Source organism: Rhopilema esculentum, chromosome 10 (genome assembly GCF_057945365.1).
Source record: "Rhopilema esculentum isolate cy_ngs chromosome 10, ASM5794536v1, whole genome shotgun sequence".
Lineage (NCBI taxonomy): Eukaryota > Metazoa > Cnidaria > Scyphozoa > Rhizostomeae > Rhizostomatidae > Rhopilema > Rhopilema esculentum.
Genome location: NC_142824.1, coordinates 1,575,196 through 1,597,466, shown reverse-complemented (window position 1 = coordinate 1,597,466; position 22,271 = coordinate 1,575,196). Strand labels below are relative to the sequence as shown.

Below are 22,271 nucleotides of genomic sequence, written 5' to 3'. Positions count from 1 at the left end.
TTTTAAAAAAGCTCTATTGTTTTACCATAATTTTGGAGCCCCCCTTCATCGGAGACCCTGCAGGCCTCATTTTCCAACAAAGTGAGTGAGACAACTTTCATTTACCGACAGGTTTGAATATTCACCAAAAAGCACCCACACATGGTTATAAATCCTCAATTTTGAGAAAAAATGTTGTTCAAATTTTCATTTTGCAGAAGCTCATTCTCAGCTTGTTCTTAACTTTCGCCAAATTTTGAGGCTCGTATTCCTCTAAAATTGTTCTTTTCAAAAGAAAAGAGTGTAGAATTTCGTATTGGAATTCACTTCCATTTGATTTGCCTATTGCAAAAATAATCAAACATTTAAAGAACAGCTAGAAATACCTGAAAGATCATAAGCAGTAAAATTTCTCTTTTATTCTTTCCCTGTTTATTGTAGTTCTTTGTAATGTTTACTTCCTATTCAGTTTTATTTTATTCATCAATCTAGCTCCCCTATTTCACTTTGCTTATGTTGTTGTTTTGATACAAATTCTTCTTAAATCTCGTGAACTTGTATTCTTATTCTAAAAATAATTTACTTATTACATTTGGGGTGTTCTTTTTAAGAAATAACGCGAAAATTAGATTTATTACATCAAGGGTCGGTCTACTTACGGAAAATCTTATGATTCACTTCAGCATTTCAACAAGTTCATGTTCAACAATTCTCCGCTTAATAACGAGCTTTAGATTGAATTTCTATCAAAATTCAGATTAATTCAAATTAACGATTATTCATTTTCTAGAAAATGAATTCATTTTCAGATTTTCTTTACGTTTATTTTCAATTGGTTAAGGCCCAAATACAAACATATCTGCTTACGCAACTTAATGAAACGGTTTGGAATATTTCTACCAAATTTCTTCCACTTTTGAAAAAAAGAGGCATCTTTCGACTTAATGTACTATTTTATTAACAAGTTGTTTGAAAATTTAAGTTTAAATCCCATATACAGAATGACCATACAGATTTAAATCCTATGTAGACCTTTCTGAGGGTTCGAGTTGTGGAAATTGTGCCTAAACATACTGTATTTTGAATTATTCACATTAGGTAAATTCCATTAGAAAACAGAAAAGGAAATGAAAAAAAGGAAGAAAGTCTCGAGTCCCCAGTACAACCACTGTGTGGCAAATTCAAAAGGTCAAAACATATGACCATATGATGTTCTATCACTAAGGTACATCTAAATAAAAGCTACAAAATTGTGAAGTATATAATCTTTATTTATCATGAAATGAATTGAGGCTTCATTTGAGGTGCTATTAATGAAAAATACAGGAAGCAATATAGTTCTTTGAGAGAATTAGTTTATTCTGCGTCATTGTTTTCCCACTGTGCCTCAACTACACGCGGTAGAATTGTGCAACTTGTCATTAATGTACGTTAGCACACTTAGTACATCAGATAAAGGACTTTTAACTGTACCTGGCAGCATTAAACATATTGGCCAAAGTAATTAGAAATACTCCTTCCTTTTACTGCTGTCATTAATGACTAGCTGACGTTGTACTTAAATAACTCTCCGGAAATCTCTTAGTTCTGAACCAACGATTAATTTACTTTCTTAATCTGTATAAGATGCAACTCTAAAACGATAGAAGCATTTCCACCTTCGATTGGAAAGAAAAGTCCCGGGCAAAGTTGCCTCATTAAAATTATGATGCATTGTAAGGGCGTAGATCAGTCGCTGAAAAGTGTTTCCCGAATGGCTGATAAGCAGAAAGTTATCATTGGTTTAAGAAAAATACACACTTTTCTATAAAAATACCAAATATTTTGTTGAGCATGTATGTTCTCAACTTTTTTAATTATGAGCCTAAGATTATTCTTAAATAAGTCTTAAGCGACACAATGTGTAAATTCGCCTGAAGATCAGAGAAAAAATCAAATCTTTGTTGATGAGTTACGTCATTAAAAAGACAGTACAGGACAGTACAGGACAGTACAGGACAGTACAGGACAGTACAGGACAGTACAGGACAGTACAGGACAGTACAGGACAGTACAGGACAGTACAGGACAGTACAGGACAGTACAGGACAGTACAGGACAGTACAGGACAGTACAGGACAGTACAGGACAGTACAGGACAGTACAGGACAGTACAGGACAGTACAGGACAGTACAGGACAGTGCAGGACAGTACAGGACAGTACAGGACAGTACAGGACAGTACATGACAGTACAGGACAGTACAGGACAGTACAGGACAGTACAGGACAGTACAAGACAGTACAGGACAGTACAGGACAATACAGGACAGTACAGGACAGTACAGGACAGGACAGGACAGTACAGGACAGGACAGTACAGGACAGGACAGGACAGAACAAGACAATAAATATAGAACAATTACTATAAAACTAAATCTGATAGGACCACCTCAATTCTGTCGATTTTAGCAGCTCCTACGTAGTTTTCGGTATCATCTGCAAAAATTACTCTATATTTAGCAAGAGTTATGTTCCAGCACTCCAAGGCCACATACGTCTATTTCAAAACACATTGCGCAAAACTCTCATTGTTTTGCTCTCCAAAAACTTAAATTAACAAAAAAATTAATTTCTGATCAAGCTTTAGCCTTGCATTTTTCATATATTATACTAAATTTTCAGAGATTTTGAGCCTTAATATTTCTATAGACTATATTCATTCAACACAGTGTGTATGCTGCCTTTGATATGTGCTGCTTAACAAAGATATCAACACGGCAGTCCATTTCTTGGAAGGGCAACAAACTTGACATGAGAAGCAAGCTTTTAAAAATGAAACACCATTTAAATTCTTATCATTAAAGCTAAATCATTTCAATATAGATGTCTAATTATTTTCAGCTAAAGTACATTTTCTCGCTATCACGATTTCCACCGTAATTACCACGTCCTCTTCCTCCCCGAGGCCCCCCTCTACCGCCCCATCCGCCTCCTCGACCACTCTGTCCACCACCACCGCCACCACTGCCACCAACGCCACCGCCACCACCACCACCGCCACCTCCTCCATAGCCACCTCTACCACCGTGTCCTCCTCTGCCGCCGTGTCCTCCTCGATCGTTTCTCCAACCTTCCGAGGAAATAATGTAGCAAATGAGACAACCATCTAATTCTATGCATAAAGCATTTTTACTCAACTTATGATTTTTACTTTCAAAAATCATTCAAGGAAAGCTGAAAAAAAGAAAGAGCAAATAACAGCAAAGCGGCGTGACTGTACACAGAATTGGGCGAAAAAAATGGCCAGAGACTTATTGAAACTATCGATTGTTGTAAAACACATTGTTGAATATCAGAGCAACAAAACAAAATAAAAACTTAATATCTGAGTTCAGTACATCACATTATTATTTATTTTGAATTTAAAAGTCCAAAGAAATTGTCTTAATAAGAACATCGTGTTAAATGGAACAGAAGGCCAAAATTACGAAATTTCCTTAACATTTCCTCATAATCTTAATTTTCTTTAAAGTGGAAGCACTGGTAGCAATCTTCGGTGAAAACGAATTTAAACAGCAAGAAGCATGCAGCAATTTCCTAATGAGAATTTTCTGTCTTTCTTCTAATTCCTAGTTGACTGATAAATTGAGATTGAAATCGTTGAACAACCTCTACTGCAGATACATAGAGATATGAGTTTGCTTCTCAATTCTATAGAACAGGGTGCTTCTAAATTGCTACTCCGAGTTTCACGCTGAATACAATAATCAGGCAACATGTACAGCTCTGCCTATACAGCATCAAGCACCTTATGAAAGCCCGGTAAACAGTTATTTTCATTATGAAACAGCTGCTTATGAAAGGGCTTTTTGAGTTGCGGCAAGAATAGCCAAAACAGGATATTCGATTGCAGTCCCAGGATAGGGAAGCTTCACTTGGCAGCTATCAAGCATCACAGAATAATTGGCTGCGTAAAATTTTATGGATAATGCCGGTGCTATTTTTTAATACTTTATTACCTTGACCTCGCTGTGGCTCTGTTCGTTTTCTAAATGCTGGCATTTCTGGAGCCGGTGCTTCTGACGATGGTCGTCCTCCTCGATCGGGAACCTAAAAATTAAAATATGCTCAACATCATAAACACATTTGTGTTTTCATATGAAGGGCTTGAAATTGAATCACAACTTATCAGAGAAGATATCTATTATGTTATATTGTACACGTAATGTCTGGTCATGCATAGGCCATGCTATTGAATTATCATTCCGTATAGAAGTATATAAGTCTCAACAGAGGAAGCAACGAGCCGCAATCGCTAAACAAAAGCAAATTTATACCTTTCCAATCAGGATTTTGTTGATATCACATTTTGTTACTTCTCTCGCTTCACCTGAACTTGTCTTTTCCAACTTACACAAATCTTGTAAAAATAAAAACATAAATTTGAACAGAAACATATATAGATAAGCATAACTTATGAAAATTAAGAGAAGGATCATGCATATCTTTGCCTAATAGTATCCTTGCTGCAGTCATTCAAGCAGCCACAATTTTGCGAAGTGAAGATCTTCAAAATGGCTAAGAAAAAAGCAAACATTTTTAATCATGCCAAAGCTTTTTATCTGACACTCAAGAGTATAAAATTTCAGGACAAAACTCTACGAAAAATAAATATAGCCAGTTGTGGATCGAAATTGGCCAATAGGAAACGTGAGCACATGACTGTCGAGGTTGCTCAATCAGTGTCACGTGCCCATTATTCAAAATGTTTGCTTTTAAAAAAAAATTTAAATTTTGTACCGCATAAAGATGTTCAATTCGAAAGCTAGCAAAAATGAACTGTGCTTCAAATTTGAATCTGGATGTTCTATCAAGACATCAAGACAAATCGATTTCTTAATTTCTTCAAAATTAATTTGCTTGTTCAATTAGCTCCTAGCAGGTCAGAACATAACAACTAAAACTGGAGAAAAATTGTTTAAACATGTTACAACATATGAGAAAGGTTTTACTTTTGGCTCACTTTAAAGATTACGTCTTTAAGAATGCTAGAGTTGAACTAAGGATACCTTTTCGAGCTGCCAATACATCAGCAACAGCAACATTTGTCCCTGCAGCTATCAAATTTCTAACTGACCGGAAAGAGGCTTGGATATCATTTTTCTTTGCCTGTGAAAGTTTGTGTTCATGCATTTAAATTTAAGATATAAAAGCTGCAGAATGAAGTACAAAAAATACCAAATAAACGAGAAGGCCAGCTGGGCCAAGAGGCACAAGTTACCTTTAAAAACGGCGTTGAAAAAAGTAAACATTTTGAAACATAATTTGCTGTAAATTCTCGTGTTGTTCACAGTACAAAAACAGTCCTTCCATGTGCCCAAAAAAGGGTTTCTCAAACCCAAAGATCGGGGGATAACAAAACACAATGTTTGTTACACCAAGAGAAAGAACCCTCAAGAGAACAGCATCCTCGGTCTTGCAGATCAAAATACTGTGCATAAAACTCTAATGGCAACATGTTTCGGATTATTGGCAACGCCCGATCGTCGTTCTATCTAGCATTTTTAGAATCTATCTAGAGACAGAATGAGGGAACCACTGTATTGTGTAGACAGAAGGAGCTAGTTTTCACCTTTGGACTCTAATAGCAATTTTTCCATAGGCACGTGGTACTGGTCGGGTAACTAAACCGGTCATGTGCTTGCGTTTCTGATTGACCTATTTAGATCCAAAACTGGATATAAATATATTTCCTAGCGATTTCGATCTATGTTCTGACGTTCTATACTCTGAAGAGTGTCAGACGAAAAACTGTAGATTGTTTCAAAATGTTTGATTTTTTCAAAGTCATTTATAATGTTTGCACCACCAAAAATGGCTTGAAAATTACCTTTGCCTGGTCACTCCATAAAAACGACTGGATTGTCAGGTCTATTCTTTTCAATAAAACCTGTCGTCGTATGTGATATTCGTTGGCCAGCATTTCGTTAAGCTTTTCGACTTCAGACTGTTAAAGGACAGAAAATTTCATTAAATGCTGGAGGGGGTTGGTTTGCTGAATTTGGCAAGTATCACATACACTAGAACAACGCGTGATATAATTCAACTAACTTTGAAATATTCTACACATTATTTTAACTTTCAGACAATGGAAATAATTTTCTGTCATTGATGACTTGCAATGCAATGTCAGTTCTGCCTGTCTTTTTATTCATGAAAGTATATATAAACCAGTACTCGTACTTTACTTTCTGTTTTTATACAAGACAATTAAAATGATTAAAAAACTGATGAATACATGGAAAAAAACCCCGAGAGAGTTCATAGAGCAAAAATTGTGTTTTGAAGTACTCATAGATAATAGTATGTACAATCTGCACTTTCCCATGTTATTGTTGAGCTCATATGCTGATAAAATTCTTTCTTAGAAATGTAAAATAAAATAAATCAGAAATTGGAAATTACTGTTCTACCCATCTGTTACAAAGTGCCTGATGCCGTATAGGCAGAGCTGTGCCCCCTTTGGTGTATAGAATAGCATGGTTCTAATATCCAACTCTGAGTTTCACACTTGATGCAATGTCAAAGTAAAAACAGAAAATTTCAAACAGTTGATGTGAATATACATACATACCCACTGTTTTTCACTTAGTCGTTTTTGGAGTAATGCATCTCCAATATGAGCCTGGGGTAACTGGGATAAAACCCCTCGGACCTTCAAAGAGAAAACAGCCTGATTGTACCTACCAACTTCTATCAATTTAGAATGTCAAAAGCTGGCATAAGGCAACAAAATGAGAACATTAAATTGCAAACTATGGGGAAAAGACATATTATCAAAGGGGAAAAAGTTGTATATTGTTTACAAAAGTAATCAATAAGCAAGCAACCTTAGGGCAAAATGGTACCTTTTAAAGTATCTGTTACAAAAAAATAGATTATTAAAAAAAAGATTAATGTATAACAATTAATTAACACTCACAAATGTCAATAATTGAGTGATTGAATAAGTTTTATAGTCTCTTAACATCTTTTGTAGCATCATTGCAGAAGTATCGATGTATAAACACTAGTCTTGCTTTACTTAGAGGAGAAACAATGCAAGGTTTTACCTTGTTTTCAATATTTGTGAATAATTTGAATACTGTTTCATCTTTTGATGGAGGAGGCATTTGCAAAGATTTCGCAATTGCATTTATGGGCAAAAGGATCGGATTGCCTGAAGCCTGAAAGAAAAATAAAGAGTGCTATAGAGTAATTGCCTCCAGAACAGCATACTTCCAGCTAGATTAATTGATCAAGTAAAGTCTGCCCTAACTCTACTGATTAAACTTAAGTTTTCTTACAATTAGGCAGAACACATAGCCTGCAAGGAAAACTGAAACTTTGCTCTTTGAAGCCCTTTTGATAAACTGGAATTTAAAAAAGCTTGAATATACTTTCCAGGGAATTGATAGCTAGCCAAATCAACAAACACAATGCATTAACCTAAAACACCCATCATGTCTTTGAACCTTAAAATCAATTTAAGCAGTAAAGATTTTTAGTTTAAATGCTACAAAAGTAACTTATCAAAGAGTCATCTGTTTGTTCACAGGTATTCCTTTCCCAACTTAAAATTTTTAACAAATTATGGAGATTGTAGAAAGCTCTGGGTAACCAACTGTGATTGACCTCTTTGTGAACATCTAAACATAAACACACATTATATAATAGTTTTTCATTAGATGAAAATAACTCAGAAAATAACTTTTAAATAATTTACTTTCAAAAGAAAATATTAACTCTCTAGTTTTCTGCAAGCAGGTTGTTAAAGGCAGGTAGTCATTTGACATAATTTTGAAAAATTGTCACTTGTGGTGGGTGCTAAGTCAAAACATACCAAGTAAATTTTAACTGTAACCACTTCCATTGTATGATTGTGTGATTGCAAAATGCTTGCAATCTTAAATAACCAAATTATCTGTTCTGTCACAAAATGTCAAAAGCAGATTCTGTAATGAAACAAAACACTTCAGTACTAACAAGAAAGGAATAGGTATTGATAGATCAACAAATGAAAACCTGTGCAGTTTCTGCATCTGCATCATGACCAATCATCCTGCAAGCCATTACCTCTGAAGTGAGGAAATCTGAAAATAAGGATAAGTATTCAATAATAGGAAGTAGGGAAATGCCAGATATCTGAAAGGCGAGATAATCCAGTGCTGGATTGCCATTTTTTTAGAAAAATTTGGCTTCAGGTGGACTTTCTTCTAACATCCCACAAGCTATTGTGTTTTAGTTACTTAAATAGAAACAAAAGCCAAAAAATTTAGAGGGTAAGATTGTGAATATAACAAGAAAAACAATTAAACAGTGATCAAAACCAAAAGAACAGATCATTGATTGTAAATCTAAATGTAAAAAATGTCGCAAACAGTCAAAGAAAAATCATAACCTGCAAATGTTAAGTAAACCGCTAAAAAAGAAAGCTATCCCAAAGCTTAAATATGGGGTGAAAAATAATTGTGTTGTATCATTTCCATTCTAATTTTAGAAATGAATCTCTTCTCATGCTAAAGAATAATGGCAAAGAAAGATTTATTATATAATAAAAACATAGGGGATTTGGATAAGCAGGCATGTGTGTCTTTATATCTCCTTTAATTCAGCCATCTTCCTTTTCCTACATCTGCTGCACTAATATCCACAGGCCTCTCCCAGAGACATGGACTCTAGACCAACCTTATCAAGGGTTTTTTTTCATCCCAAAAGTTTTTAATTGTCGAAGAATATTTTTTTTACAGACAATTTTATTCTGACCTTTTTATGTTTGGCCTTGGGACAAGATATGCTTTTACAAGGATGCTAACTGCAAGGTGGTTACAACATGTTATGTTGAAATTAAAAAACATCAATCCATTGGCATCTACTTATAAATCAGTAGCCCTTAACAAAGTTCTAAATGAATACCAAAATAGATGTTTAGTCTTTGTGACTGTATTCTTTTAACTGCTAAATCTTCAAAGAAATTTTTAATAAATTATTAAAACTGTACATGCATTGAACAGGACATAACTACTGGACAGATAAAAAACTCAAAACTTACCTAAAAGTAAAATTCTGTTTGCATAACTTTCTAAACCATCAACACCAATCAAATTTGTGTATGGGCAACCTATGCAAACAAAAGTATAATATTTACTAGAATCCAAAGGGAAAAAGGGTTGCGTTAGCCTACGTCATAGAACCCCCCCTCCAAACGAAGGCCGTTCTCAAATTCTGGAACTTAATTTATGCAAGAGCATTAATACTTGCATAATTAAGGACATGCAAAACAAATCAATATGATGGTATGATCCGATGTGGAGGAGTTTGATGAAACGATATTTGCAGAGGCATTGGGTATTGGGTGTATATCTTTGCAAGTTGCGTTTCAAAACACAAGATACATCGATCAACATCTGCATTCAACACAATTAGTTCATTCATAATCAATAGAAAGGAGGCCTTTCAATTGACTATAGTTCATTTAACACCTCATTGAGCTTGACAAAGAAAGCCCCAATAGGATCTGGGAATGATCAATTATTAAAAATATTTACGCATAAATTAATAACGGCCTGTAGTAAGCTTTGCCTCATTAATTTGTAGACCCTATCTTCATTTGGAAGGGAGGGTCTACGGCGTAGGCTAAGGGTTGCATTGGTTTTAATATGCATGGTTGCATGATAAAGGTAAAAAATATATAAATTTTTGAATTTTGAAACTTAAACTTCAAAATGAATATATTGGCAAATATCTTTCAAAGTTTACATGACAACTGAAAATTGACATTCAAGGACTTTCTTCTACAAAGTATCATAACTATACCTCTTTAACTTATTTTTGGTTAGAAGTCCAAAAACTTTAACATTTTTGTTCAGTTCTTCTTACTATGTTATTATCAGAAATAATAGAGGGATAAAAATTGACCTGAACAGTACCTATCTCTCTCAAGAATCCAGATATGTCTATCTTGAATGTGTCTTTTTGGGCTAGCAAGGTAATATTGAAAAGAAGTAAATATTCTTTAAAGTTAATTATAAACAGAAAGGTGTGGAAAAGGCTGTAACATGAACCTTGATGAGGAACAAAAATACAAAAATAATACAAAAATACCTTTTGGTGGATTACCCACTATAGAGACTAAACATTTGTGTTAATGTAACTTTAAAATTGCACAAGGAAAATAAGTGAATTTAAACAAAGCAATCAAGCCTGTTATCAAAATAATGATAATGGTCTTGATGACACTGATCTTCTCTAAAGAAGGCAGACAGTAATTAGTAGATATAGATGTAGATGACGTACAAAATAATACTTTATTCAATTTAATATTATTCTTTAAATTTAAATACTATTCTACAGAAAGACAGCAAGAAAAATAATAACGAATAAATATATTTGTCTCAATTCATATATATCTTATAAATATCAGAAAATATTATAACAGGAAACTTTAATACAAACCATTTACAGTTTCTCCAAGAGGACAGTATAACTTTATTTCATTGCAAAGCCAAACACATAACTCCATGAAGTCCATTCCATCTGCACCTTCACCACAAATACGTGACAATTCACCATCCTTTAGAACTGAGCCATTGTACCTTATCAAGCAAAAATTCAAGTTCTAGAAATACCTTAATGTTTTAAATATGGTGTGCATCAATGTTAAATTGCATGGTTTTGGTGAAGCATAAAATTTGTAAATATGGCTACAATATAGAAATTTGTCATAATGAAAATGCATGGCTTCAGATAGACTTGAAGTAAAAGCAAGAGCCAGAACAAAATGTATCCTTTTCAATTCTTATCATGATCTCATCAATTAAAAAGTCCATATTTCTAGGCTTAGACTTTTCTTCTTTTATCAGACTTGAAACTTGTTGAAATACTTTAGAGTGTGACTTTGGGGATCTGGCAGCAATTTCACTTTTAGACTTTTAGGCTGCTTTATGTTAAGCAGAGAATTTATGTTCAGACTAAAGAAATAAAGTTTTGGTGCTAGTGACTTAAAGAGTTACCAAAAACATTGAAGAGAATATATTTTGCAACATGATGAAATAACTGTGCTTGAACAAAAACAAACCCTAGATCTTCTAAAGCATCGAGGATGTCTTCTTCCATAGCTATATTGAATTTCACAGTCGATTTCAAAACCTAAGCCGGTTGCAGTTTTCACTCCTGCACTTACAGAAATGTCGTGTTGACGGTCAGCAGTTGTTGCTGTTGTTACAGTACTATCTACACACAGCCTGGCCACCAGTGTTCGTCATTCAAAAGCACGGACACGCAAAAAGGCGCTTACCTTGTCCTCTTTTCACATTGTGACCAACTCGGGCCAAAAGTCATTTTAAAATGCTTTTGGAGAAGTTAGCGTACTTGCCAGTTACTCTTAACCAGAAACATTTTATCTGATTTATTTCTTACTTGTCAATGAACACAGTAACCCATTGCTTAAAAGAAACTGATATTTTATATCAGGTTGCCTAGTTTCTTAGATGCAAGAAAATATTTTGACTGAAGCTCACAGAATTATATTTGTTCACTTAGAAACTCTTTTTTACACAATTCATTCTTTTCGAAAAGCATTTTTCAATTCAGTGATCATGCCGCAGGGTAAACAAAGATACCCCAAGAAATGAATTTGGATGAACTACTCTGTGCCAAATACTGTTCACATACGAACCTTGACTATAATTTTTTCAATTTTGCACCATCTATAGGAAATTGAAAAACAGTGAGACTGCCTAGTTCCTTATAAAGAAGAAAATCTTCTCTATGCGGGCAGGCTAAACATTACGAGCCGTTGAGGCATTTTATCTTTTGTTCGCTGCAAAGAGACACTAATCTGTTTATGTTTTTGGTTTACTTTGCTTGGTTGATTGGGTTATGATTATTATACTGCACTTATGCTGGATGATAGCATTTATCTATAGATACAAACTATTTTCTCGTTGCAAATGCCCACTTTTATGCAGGACATACCATGTTGGAGATAACTGTAATTGTGCGGCAGCATATGTTCGATAATTCAGTCAAGGGATTGAAGATGTCTTTTATTGAGCATATTTTATTCAAGACGTGTTTGTATCAAGTAGTTTCATGCAGCGCGGTATCCAAGAGCCATGTATTTGTTCATCAGAACAACTTTTTGTTTCCATGTAAAGTTGGATTGGGTCGTCCAGCCTCCCTTGATGGTCGATGTTGGGTTGAAAGGAGTTCTGCGGTTCCAGCCCCCGCCGCACCGTGAAGCTTACGGCGTCCTTTGATACAGAATGATACTTCTGACTTGCAATTATATTGTTGGTCGCGAAGCCAAGTATGTTTTGATTTACACGTCGTTGGATCAGTAATAGTAAAAACTGAATCAGTCTGTATTTTGGGAAGAGAAATCCATTAACAAGGACAGTAAGTTGACGTATTGATATTTTTTTGTTGGCTGGCACAAAAGAAAGGAGGGTTTGGGCACTAGCTGTTGGTCACTTACATTGCAAGCATTCAGATCTAGGCCACAGGATTTGGGTTGCTTATTGTATAAAATTACGTGACCAATGGCGTAGTCTCTCACACCTGGGAAAAGATTTGACATGTTAGGCATTTTGGAAGCCTATAAAAGTTGCATTTTCACGGAAGATTTCATATATATTTGAAGGGTTTAACTCTTCTAGTTTTGTACATCTCAGTCATAAACATCGTGGTAAGTACTATGCATGATCGGCAACTGCACAGTCCTTCTGTAATAGCGATATAAAAGGAGATCCAGTGTTCCTATATGTACTCTAAACACGAGACAACAGGTTTGGCAAAGAGGCATTTGCAAATTTTACGCAGAATAAAGACAAGAATAGAATGAAACTACTTGTAACTCAGTGTCAACGATTATGATGGTGGATGATAACGGCAAATCTGCTCAAAAAGCACACATTTTGATGTCTTGACAAAGGTACATTGAAAAAAACCAAGTTGGTAAATGATGCACCAGAGTTGCCTGGACTATGTGAACTGATTCAAATGCCCTAGAGTCCTTTGAACACGACACAGTTCTCAAAGCTAGCCATAAATGATAGCTAACACTGGATCCTAGCTCCTGCACTAGTCGACATACATCGAAAAAAAACAATAATTTATTAACCAAACAAGCTTTTCAATCAGTTCAGTTTTTTAAACAGATACTGGTAGGCTGCTGGTAGTAAGTCCAGAATTGGGAGGTTCAGTATCAACTTGCTTCGTTCATTCAATGGATGCGACTGATTTATAAGCTCCACATACTCAGTGAACTGTGAATTTTCTAATGAAAAGTAAAACTGCTTGAGCTAACTCATGAACACGAGGGCCAGAAGTGTCTCTAAAAAGATTCCTGTGTATCCCAAACATATCTTCGTAATGATAGCCTCAGCAAGTAAGTAGCATTGCCTTATGAGTAGACACACGATCACGCTAAACCCAAATAATTAATGAGAAATTCACGTAAAGAAAAGCAAAAATTGAAATGCCACTTTAACAATATATAGTAAATAACCTTCAACTAATTTACAACGATAAACACTATCAAACAATTCTTTCTAACTCTTTGGCATAACCTAGGCATTGTTCGATTACTTTACCAGCTGAAATTTCTTGTTTATCGTGTACATCTGCTTTGAAGTGGTACGAGCCACCTTGAGCCTTCCAGCCACGCTACAACATGGAAATACTTATAAGACAAAACTAAGCAATGGTGGAATGGAGGAAAGCATTAAGCGTGGTTTCAGAAGGCCACTACAATTTTTTATATTACACGTTACTTCAAAGAAATTCTAAACAAGAATCTGACATAAAGTGTTCGATACCGTATAGGCATAGCTGTACAAGTTTTTGTTGAATAGAATAGGGCGGTTGTAAGTTGCTACTCCAAGTTTCACGCTTGAAAAGGGGTTAACAGAAGGCTATAGGATGTATGGAAGTGTAAACGATAAACTATATGCATTTTAAGGAAAACTGATTGAGCTTCGAGATAAATTCTTTAATAGAGTTGGCTTTCTCCACAAAAGCAGCTGTATAGTTTAAAAAAGTCTTACAGAATTTACCTTGATCGAGTACTCTTTCATCTTTGCATCATTCTGAAAAAACAGCATTCTAGTTGCTTCTTTCACTGTGATGTTCTCATATGATTTCTCCATGCAAGCAGCTACTTCGTCTCTGTAAACAAATCACAACTGATGAAGATGTGGAAACAAAATAGCCAAAGAACTACCCATTCTCAAGACTTGATCAATAGTATAGAGACTTGATCAATAGTATAGTTATATATTGAATTTTACTTCTGTCTACATTGATGCTTGTTATCTAGTTATCTATAGTATTTTGTACGCCATTTGAGAAAGGTTTGGTATCACTAAGCATCATATAACCATTTAGGGATGGACCAAAGTCATAATTTACTAAAATACATCAAAGTATCAGACCTTAGGGTGTCCACAAGAATGTTGATAAAGAAGTAGTACGCTTCGGCAGGAACATTTTCTTTAGCAAGAAACACCTGCAAATAGAATGAAATGTCTTCAGTAATAATTAGGCATAAATCAACAAAAGGCCTAACTAATCATTCATCCTAATTACTGATGTAGAAATGCTACGAAAAGTCGGTTGAAGACTATTTAAAGATGTGATTATTTTAAGATGTGATTATAGTTATGATTAGCTTTCAGGTCATGTGTTATGTATTGCTATGTTTGATTGGATAATGGACATTTGCTTACGATGCTGCTAGGCTATCGGTTTGTTCACCATGGACAATAAAATGTGATTGGAAGGGTCACGTTCTTCTTTGCTGGATAAAACTTCAGACAGACCTCAAATTAAATTTAAGTCTAAGCGCTTAGTAATAATAATAATGGTCAGGAGGAGTATACAACTTTTGCCTAGCAAATACAAAATCGAGTTAAAGAGGTTCCACAGAAACAAAATGAAAATGGCTTTGAAAAAAGCAAACATTATACAAGATATTGGCTAAGAGCGTTTTTGTCTGACACTCCTCAGAGCATAAAACGTCATCTGTCATCGGTCAACATCTTTTAGATAACCCAGATTGTGCAAAACTCTATAATGATGACATGTTTCAGATAATTTGCAGAGCCCGGTCGTCCTTCTATCTAGCAGTTTTGGAATCGATCTATATACAAACGAAAAAACCTCCATTGTGTAGACAGAAAGAGTTCGTTTTCTCTCCTGGACTCCAGTGGTATTTTTTCTTTAGGCACGCAGCACTGATTGGTCAACTATACCGGTCTTGTGCTTGTGTTTTTCTGATTGGCCTATTTGAATCCACTTCTGGGTATACATTTCCATTGTGTTCTTTCGGACACTTATTCTGACGTTTTATGCTCTGAGGAGTGTCAGACGAAAAAGCTTTTAGCCAATATGTTGTAAAATGTTTGCTTCTTTCAAAGCCACTTTTAAGTTCTGTACCACCAAAAAACAAAATGTTGTCCTGTTTTCATCGTCTCACGATGGCGTTTCTAATCCATGTTAAAATATAGTTGTTAAGTGTGTTATCCTTAACAGAAAATTCTTTTTATCTTCACTAACATGTCACTTCAAGAGGACGAGAACTGTGCCGTTCAAAGCTACGTTAGTCATTACGTCATCACACTCCAAAGTTCATAATCAACAAGAAGTGTATTCAGATAAAATTTATTCTTCAAAAGCAAAATCAGATAGATACCTTGTGATAGCTTCCTTCCATTAAATACTGAAGAAGAAAATAATAAATAACTAAGGGCTTTGAGCCAAATGATTGTATTGTTTTCATGCAATGCTAACAATTTTAACTGAAAATAAAAAAATTATTTGTAAACAGAATAAAGTACTACGTTGCAACAATCACTTTGAAAAAACTGCTTGTGAATGACAGTTTCAAATTTCTATTTCCAAACTGATCTACATCAGGGGCAGCGCCAAGAAAATTGAAAGTGTGGGAGGCTGCGGGGGGCTCAAGTTGATAGAATTTTTAGACTAATAAAGCAGCTTTTGAAAAATAAACTAAAATTCATTATGATATTTTGTACCTATAATTTTATGGGACAATCGTTATACTAGCGGTACCTCAAAAGGGGCCGGCAAGAGGTTGTCGGAGGCCCTAGGGATGTTTGAAAGTAAATTTTTGCCATCATGCCTTTTAGATTAGCTTAAAAAGCATTTCAGAATATTTCTTGCAGTCATTTTTTGCAATCTTTTAAAACATCTTGCTATCTTTAAGGTATGATTTTGCTATGTTTGACTAATTCCAGTTTTAAAATGGAATCTTTTTTTATGAGGCCCCATAAGCCTTGGCTTATTTCCTTGGAAATTAAGCAATAAAAAGACTTATGGAACTATTCTTTTCTTCAAATTCGTTTCTTTTGTTTCAATTTGTTTTATTAAAAACCCTTTTTTGCAAATTGGCTGCCCAAACAGACAATCCACAATTTGCACATAGATAAATCTGCTTATGAAACAGAAAAGCTATTAGAGAATTTTATACAAAATAAAGTTTTGTACAAAGAAAGTGACACAAAACCAAACAATTTTAGGAATCTAGCAGAAATGACACATGAAATAATTTGAGATATCATTGAAGCAAACCCTGAGAAACTGAATCAGAGAAAAATCAAGAAGCACACACACCTGCTCTAAGGCAACAGGACATCGTATGTAAACACTTTCTTGTATTTGTTTAGCAGGAAGAAGTTCAAGTTCCTATAAAATAAAGCAGCTAATCTCAGAACCAATAATCACCAACTATTACTTTTATCATGACAACTTGATAAGATTTATCATATGAGACATTTAACAGTTAGCATTGACCAATTTAACACAGAATTATCCTTTCTAGGCTCTTTTAGGCTTCCTTATAGGATGACCTTATAAAAAATCAACTTGAAAAAATCTGTAGATTGAAATTATAGACAGAATCTAATTGAGCTGATCGAATCCATTTGAAAAATTTGATGTGTTGAATATTTCAGATTCAGTTGAACCTGGATAAATGATATTAATCAGCCTGAGAAACAAGAATTTTTTGACAACAATCTCCTACAAATTGGCAGCACTTGCATTTCTGTGCAACTTTCAGCATATACACTATGGCTCTCCTGTTAATTTATGACCCACAGGAAGGGTTGAGTGTTATCAAAAGTAAAACTCAGGAACAAAGACACTAATTGAAAACCAAAAAAAACTCACAAACTCCTGCAAGATCTGCTTCTGTGCATATTGCACTTTACAAGCTTTATAAGACTTTATATGATTAAAAATACAGTTTATATGATAATTGTTCTACATTGCTTTAGCAAACATTCCACAGTTTTTATAACAAAGTGTAAGAAAACTTACAGTATGGAATTCACCAAGACGATTCTGTGCCAACAGGCTCATCAAATTCAAACCTAGGAGTTGGTACATGTAAGGGGATTCTGGAAGAATTCCACTATAAGAAATAAGAAAAGATAAATATGTGAAAACTAATGATCTTATGGATTAGAAACAGTTGCTAATTGAAGAGTTTGAGAGGATAAAAGCATTTACAAATTGTTACTTTTCTTCTCAAGGTCAATATAAATTTCATATTTTCTCTAATCATTATAACCATCTTCCACAGCAACAGATGTAAGGGTAAGGGTGCTCAAACAAGTAGTATCTTACCTTTGCAAAAACAATTAAAGAAAAATTTGCAAACCTGTAATCATAGTAATAGCACTTGAGCTGTGCCAAATATCGCTCAAATGATGGTATATCTTTTACAAGAACACTCCACTGAACTCCAATCTCTAAAACATCTCCTAAAATGAGAAAAATCAAATAAATAAATAAATAAATAAATAAATAAATAAATAAATAAATAAATAAATAAAAGCAAGACAATGTATGCATTCAAAATGAGGGCAAACAATTAAAAAAATTGAATAGCCTGTGCATTGGAAAATGAATTTGTAAGTCAAATAAAAAGGAAAAAAGGAAAAATATATTAATGCTTGATAAAGTAGTTTTCAATACCAACTAAAGAAAAAGGAAGAATCAGAAATAAAACACAATTTAAGTATATAATTACTGAAAGAGTTGTTCATATGAAGGGTACTAGTCATGTTTATAGAAGACAATATACATAAAGAAAGTTGCTTATAATGACAACATGAAAAAAACATAATGAACAATTCTCATTCTGTTTCCAGAGACTGGGAGAATATTGAAATTTTACTTACTTGCTAGGATAAGTTCTTGAGATGTTGGTTTTGACCCTGAAGTTGGCATGTATTGGAAACTAGTCAGAGCAAGCTGTTGTGCAAGAATGAATCAATTATTTTTAATTGTGAGAAAGCTTTAATTTTCAAAGTACTTTTCTAGTTTGTAGTCAACATCAAAATCTAGAAACAAGTTATCACTGATTCCTCCTTATATTCATACTAAATACCACTTAACAAAGATTTGTTTGCTTTCTTTGTCTTTTTAAAATGAGCTATCATAACTAACTCATCTGTGGCAAAAAAATGTGTGTTTAACTGTAAAGAAAAGACAAATAAAAGAAAGAATACTTCTTAGAGTAAAATAGGAAAGATATACAACATCACAAATACTTGGAAAGTAATGGAAAATATATGGCGCCACAAACTGGTTTGATAATTTAAAATGCTAAAAAGGTGTCTTTTGAAGTTACCACAATATGTCAATCTCACATACGTGGCAATTATGTGGAAAGGGATCCAAAAAATATACAGACAAGCATCACATACCAAAATTCCCAATCTCAAAATCGATACCTTTTCACTTGGAGCAAACAAAAGCACTTTTGAAAAGGCAATTTTTAATGAGACACTCATTTCTTAAATAAAATTTCAGTTGAGATGTTTCCTCAGTAGCAAATTTTTGCCTATAAAATTGGTGTTATTTTTGTTAATCACATTTTCCTTATTCAGTTCAAAATTTTTAAAATATTTTTAGATTTAATATTCAAGTTGTAACAAGTTTTCATGCTTGAATAATTTTATTGCTAAGGCTGTGAGATGGATTTGCATTGGTTCTGGTTTTACCAGGATTCGCATTTGATCTATTCACATTTGTTTGAAGTGATATGTTTATGACAGCTTGCAACTTTTGTGAGCTGTTGAGAAATATGCAAGGCTGAAAAATGTATTAAGTTAGGTATTTTCTGATGTTTCTATCCTCAGATTGCCATCTTCTTTTTTTGGTGGGTTGTGGTACCAAGTTTTACACATACAGTAGCTTTATCTTTAGGTATAATCCTATGCCCGTACATCTATCTTTTGAGCCTGGATTGATGAAACAAATTTTGATTCTTTCCTTTTTCTTTCTGGACTCAAAGGACTCTAGAATCAAAGTAAGCCCATGCAAGAAACAAAGTAAGTTACAAAGCCCATGCAAGAAACAAAGTCTGGCATGGTAAAAGACCGAATCGGGCCATCAGTTTTTCCTGACGATTGGAATCACTTCAGGACAGGATTGTACAAAACAGACAATTTTCAAACACACACTTTGGAAATCAACAACAACAATTTTAGATGGGGTTCTAGATTCTTGTTAAAGGGTGTGCTTTTAAGTTAAGTCCAATCTTGTCAGTTTCCTTCAAAAAAACATTGCTAAAATATGTCCTTTTCACTTTTGATGTTCCTAAACCAGAGCCTTTTTTAACATACTAACTAGGAGGCAATTGTCTCTGCAGGACAGTGACTTTTCCATTGTTTAAAACAGTAGAATAGGCTATTGCCCTCCTCTTTGTACCAACAAAGGTTCGGCTCCGTAGCTAATTTCCCTTAGAAAGGCTATGTCTTAAACCATACAAGAAAATAAACCATAGTGGCCCATAAGCCTGATTACATAGCTTGATTACACGACTTTGAAGTTGGCTGTTAAATCTGTTTTGCATCATCTGTAGGCCTAATTCAGATCAGACGACATTATACTAACCTTCATACTTGTCAATAATTTTCCTATTGCCTCCAGGTTTGGAGGTTTTTTATTCCATTCTTTTATCAGATTTTGATACATCGAAATAACTGCATTTAGGGACGTTGATGAAGTTGAAGCCATTTTCAACTGCATACTCTTATAGCCTATAAACAACTTCAGCCTTTCGAAGTGCTTTTTCACTGAAAGGTAACAACGGGTTAGGTACACCTTAATAGGCTGATGCCACCTTAATGTCTCTCTTCACGCCAGAGTAGCCTACGAACAAAGGAGAGTTCCTATTTTTTATTTAGAAGGGGAGGAAATGAGTTAACCTTCAAATAAATTTAATGACGGGGATCCCTAAAGTCGAAGGTCCTTAATTTTTCACTAAAAGCAACTTTAGTCTGTTACGCTGCTGTATGTACATACAGTAAAAGCTCTATTAAGGGGGTGGAGGGGTTGGGTTTGGCGGTATTGCGGTAATTGCCTTTTCTTTGTAGATAATTCGGTAATCTTCATCAAATTGGGCCGTAATGAAAAAATCAACGGTGAACGATTTTTAGTGAAATTAACGGCGCTTGCTGGTTTGCATGGCGTGCCTCGACTTTTCATGCAGCTCGAACACCAAATTTTTCGTGGTTATGATCGCTGATATATTCCATGCTGTCGCAGAAACGACCAAAAACAACGAAAACATTGGAAAGACAAATCTCAAATACATTCTTTTCATTTCATAAAAACAATTTTATAAGAACACGAGCATCAAAATTGGTCAAAATTTAAGAACAAATTAAGAACAAGGTAAGACTGTGCTTCTGCAAAATGCAATTTGGAACAACGTTTTATCTCAAAAATGACGATTTTGGCCATGAGTGGGTGCTTCTTCGGCGTATATTCAAACTTGTCACCACATGAAGGTTGTCTCACACACTTTGTTGGCAAACGAGACCTGAACACCTCCTAGAGCGAAAAAGCTAGCAATCATACTGCTTACACCCTATTAATATAAGAACAATTTAAGAACAATCAAGCCTCAGATTTTCGAAAACTTAAATTTACTGGTTCTTATAAAAAAATGTATACAAAATGTCATTCAAAAGCAAAGTTTCAGTTGAACAACGTGCATATAGTTGTAAGGTTATACTGCGATACCCAACAGCATCCTGGGCACTAGTACCAAAATACCAAGTGTCACACCCCCCAACAGTATCTCAAAAAGTACCGAAGTGTGACGTCTTCAAAAATATTTTCTAGAATTTATCAAATTTGACCACATAATCTGAAAGAACAGCATAAAATACCTCTCAATATGCAAAATCAGTTAGATATGCTCAAAATTGGGCGAGATATGGCCAATTGAAGGTTTAAAGTTTGCTAACGGATTACTGTTATTCTGGCCTGGCTCATAAAGTGATCAACCAAGACCAAATAACAGAGGTTTGACGGGGCAAGAGCCTGTGCTAATGTGGGCATATATCAGCCAATTCGTAATGCTTCAAACTGAATTTGCAAACTTAGTGGTATTTCATGATGCTCTTTCAGGCTATGAGATCAAAATTATTAAATTCTTAAAATATATTTCTAGAATTTCAGGTATATGAAATTTCAGGTAAAATTCGCTCGGTGGAAGAAACACTTTAGGTACTTCAGAGACCTTCCTGTCATAAAATCAATGAAGGATCAAGCAAAGGCAGTTGCTCCGTTGGTTAAATATGATATACCTTGATATGAACGAAGGTAAACAAGCTAACGATTTGAAAACTTGAATATTTCTTGTTGGCACTAAATCCAAAAATCCAGGCACTCTTTAGGTAAATTTGTTTCTTGTGTCCATTTCCCCTGATGTTTCTCGGTAGAAGCGTCAACTGCAATTCACTATGAGCTCCTGATGTTTTTTTAACATTCAAAAGGCATGCTAAGATGGAAAGAGGGATCTCATTTGACAGCCAGTGCTTCTTGTTACCTAGCTTTAGAAGTAACTGACAACATGGTATTTTTCAAGACCACGGCGAAATTGTACCAGTTGTTTTTATCTGTTGTTCAATTTGTTTGCAAAAAAAGAATTTTCAACAGGATTAAGAGAACTGCTTTAGTGAAATGTGCTTAAAAGAGTGCATTTTCCAAAGAACTGGAAGCATAAAAATTCGAAAATTTTCTGGTCCTTTGGCCATAACCATGGTGCCACTTCGGGCAGTAACCATATTCTTTGCCCGTCCCGATATACAGATTAAAACGTTATTATCATATAAAAATAAAAGTTGTGAATAATATACAGAGTTAGATTGACAAAATGTATTGTAAAGATTTGTAACAGCAACTAAAGATTTTCAGTCAATAATTTTTCAGTCAGGTAAATTTGTC

General features: G+C 34.5%; 2 protein-coding genes across 2 annotated transcripts; both read right to left on the bottom strand.

Moving 5' to 3' along the window:
* Positions 1 to 2,274: 2,274 nt before the first annotated feature.
* LOC135685109 (protein FAM98A) lies at positions 2,275 to 11,229 on the bottom strand. The gene is made up of 12 exons (XM_065200918.2): positions 11,077 to 11,229; positions 10,455 to 10,594; positions 9,929 to 9,979; positions 9,052 to 9,120; positions 8,025 to 8,092; positions 7,073 to 7,186; positions 6,595 to 6,675; positions 5,851 to 5,967; positions 5,030 to 5,129; positions 4,298 to 4,380; positions 3,980 to 4,070; positions 2,275 to 3,090 (listed from the first exon to the last, which is right to left on the bottom strand). Exons 1-12 carry the CDS (start codon positions 11,112 to 11,114, stop codon positions 2,858 to 2,860), a joined length of 1,185 nt encoding a protein of 394 aa, XP_065056990.2. The 5' UTR covers positions 11,115 to 11,229; the 3' UTR covers positions 2,275 to 2,857.
* A 2,245-nt stretch (positions 11,230 to 13,474) lies between these two features.
* On the bottom strand, positions 13,475 to 20,131 carry LOC148959209 (26S proteasome non-ATPase regulatory subunit 8-like). Its single transcript, XM_089110947.1, has 9 exons — positions 19,929 to 20,131; positions 18,209 to 18,281; positions 17,686 to 17,788; positions 17,343 to 17,436; positions 16,635 to 16,706; positions 15,694 to 15,720; positions 14,435 to 14,508; positions 14,057 to 14,168; positions 13,475 to 13,667 (listed from the first exon to the last, which is right to left on the bottom strand). Exons 1-9 carry the CDS (start codon positions 20,061 to 20,063, stop codon positions 13,539 to 13,541), a joined length of 819 nt encoding a protein of 272 aa, XP_088967073.1. The 5' UTR covers positions 20,064 to 20,131; the 3' UTR covers positions 13,475 to 13,538.
* Between the last annotated feature and the right edge of the window lie 2,140 nt (positions 20,132 to 22,271).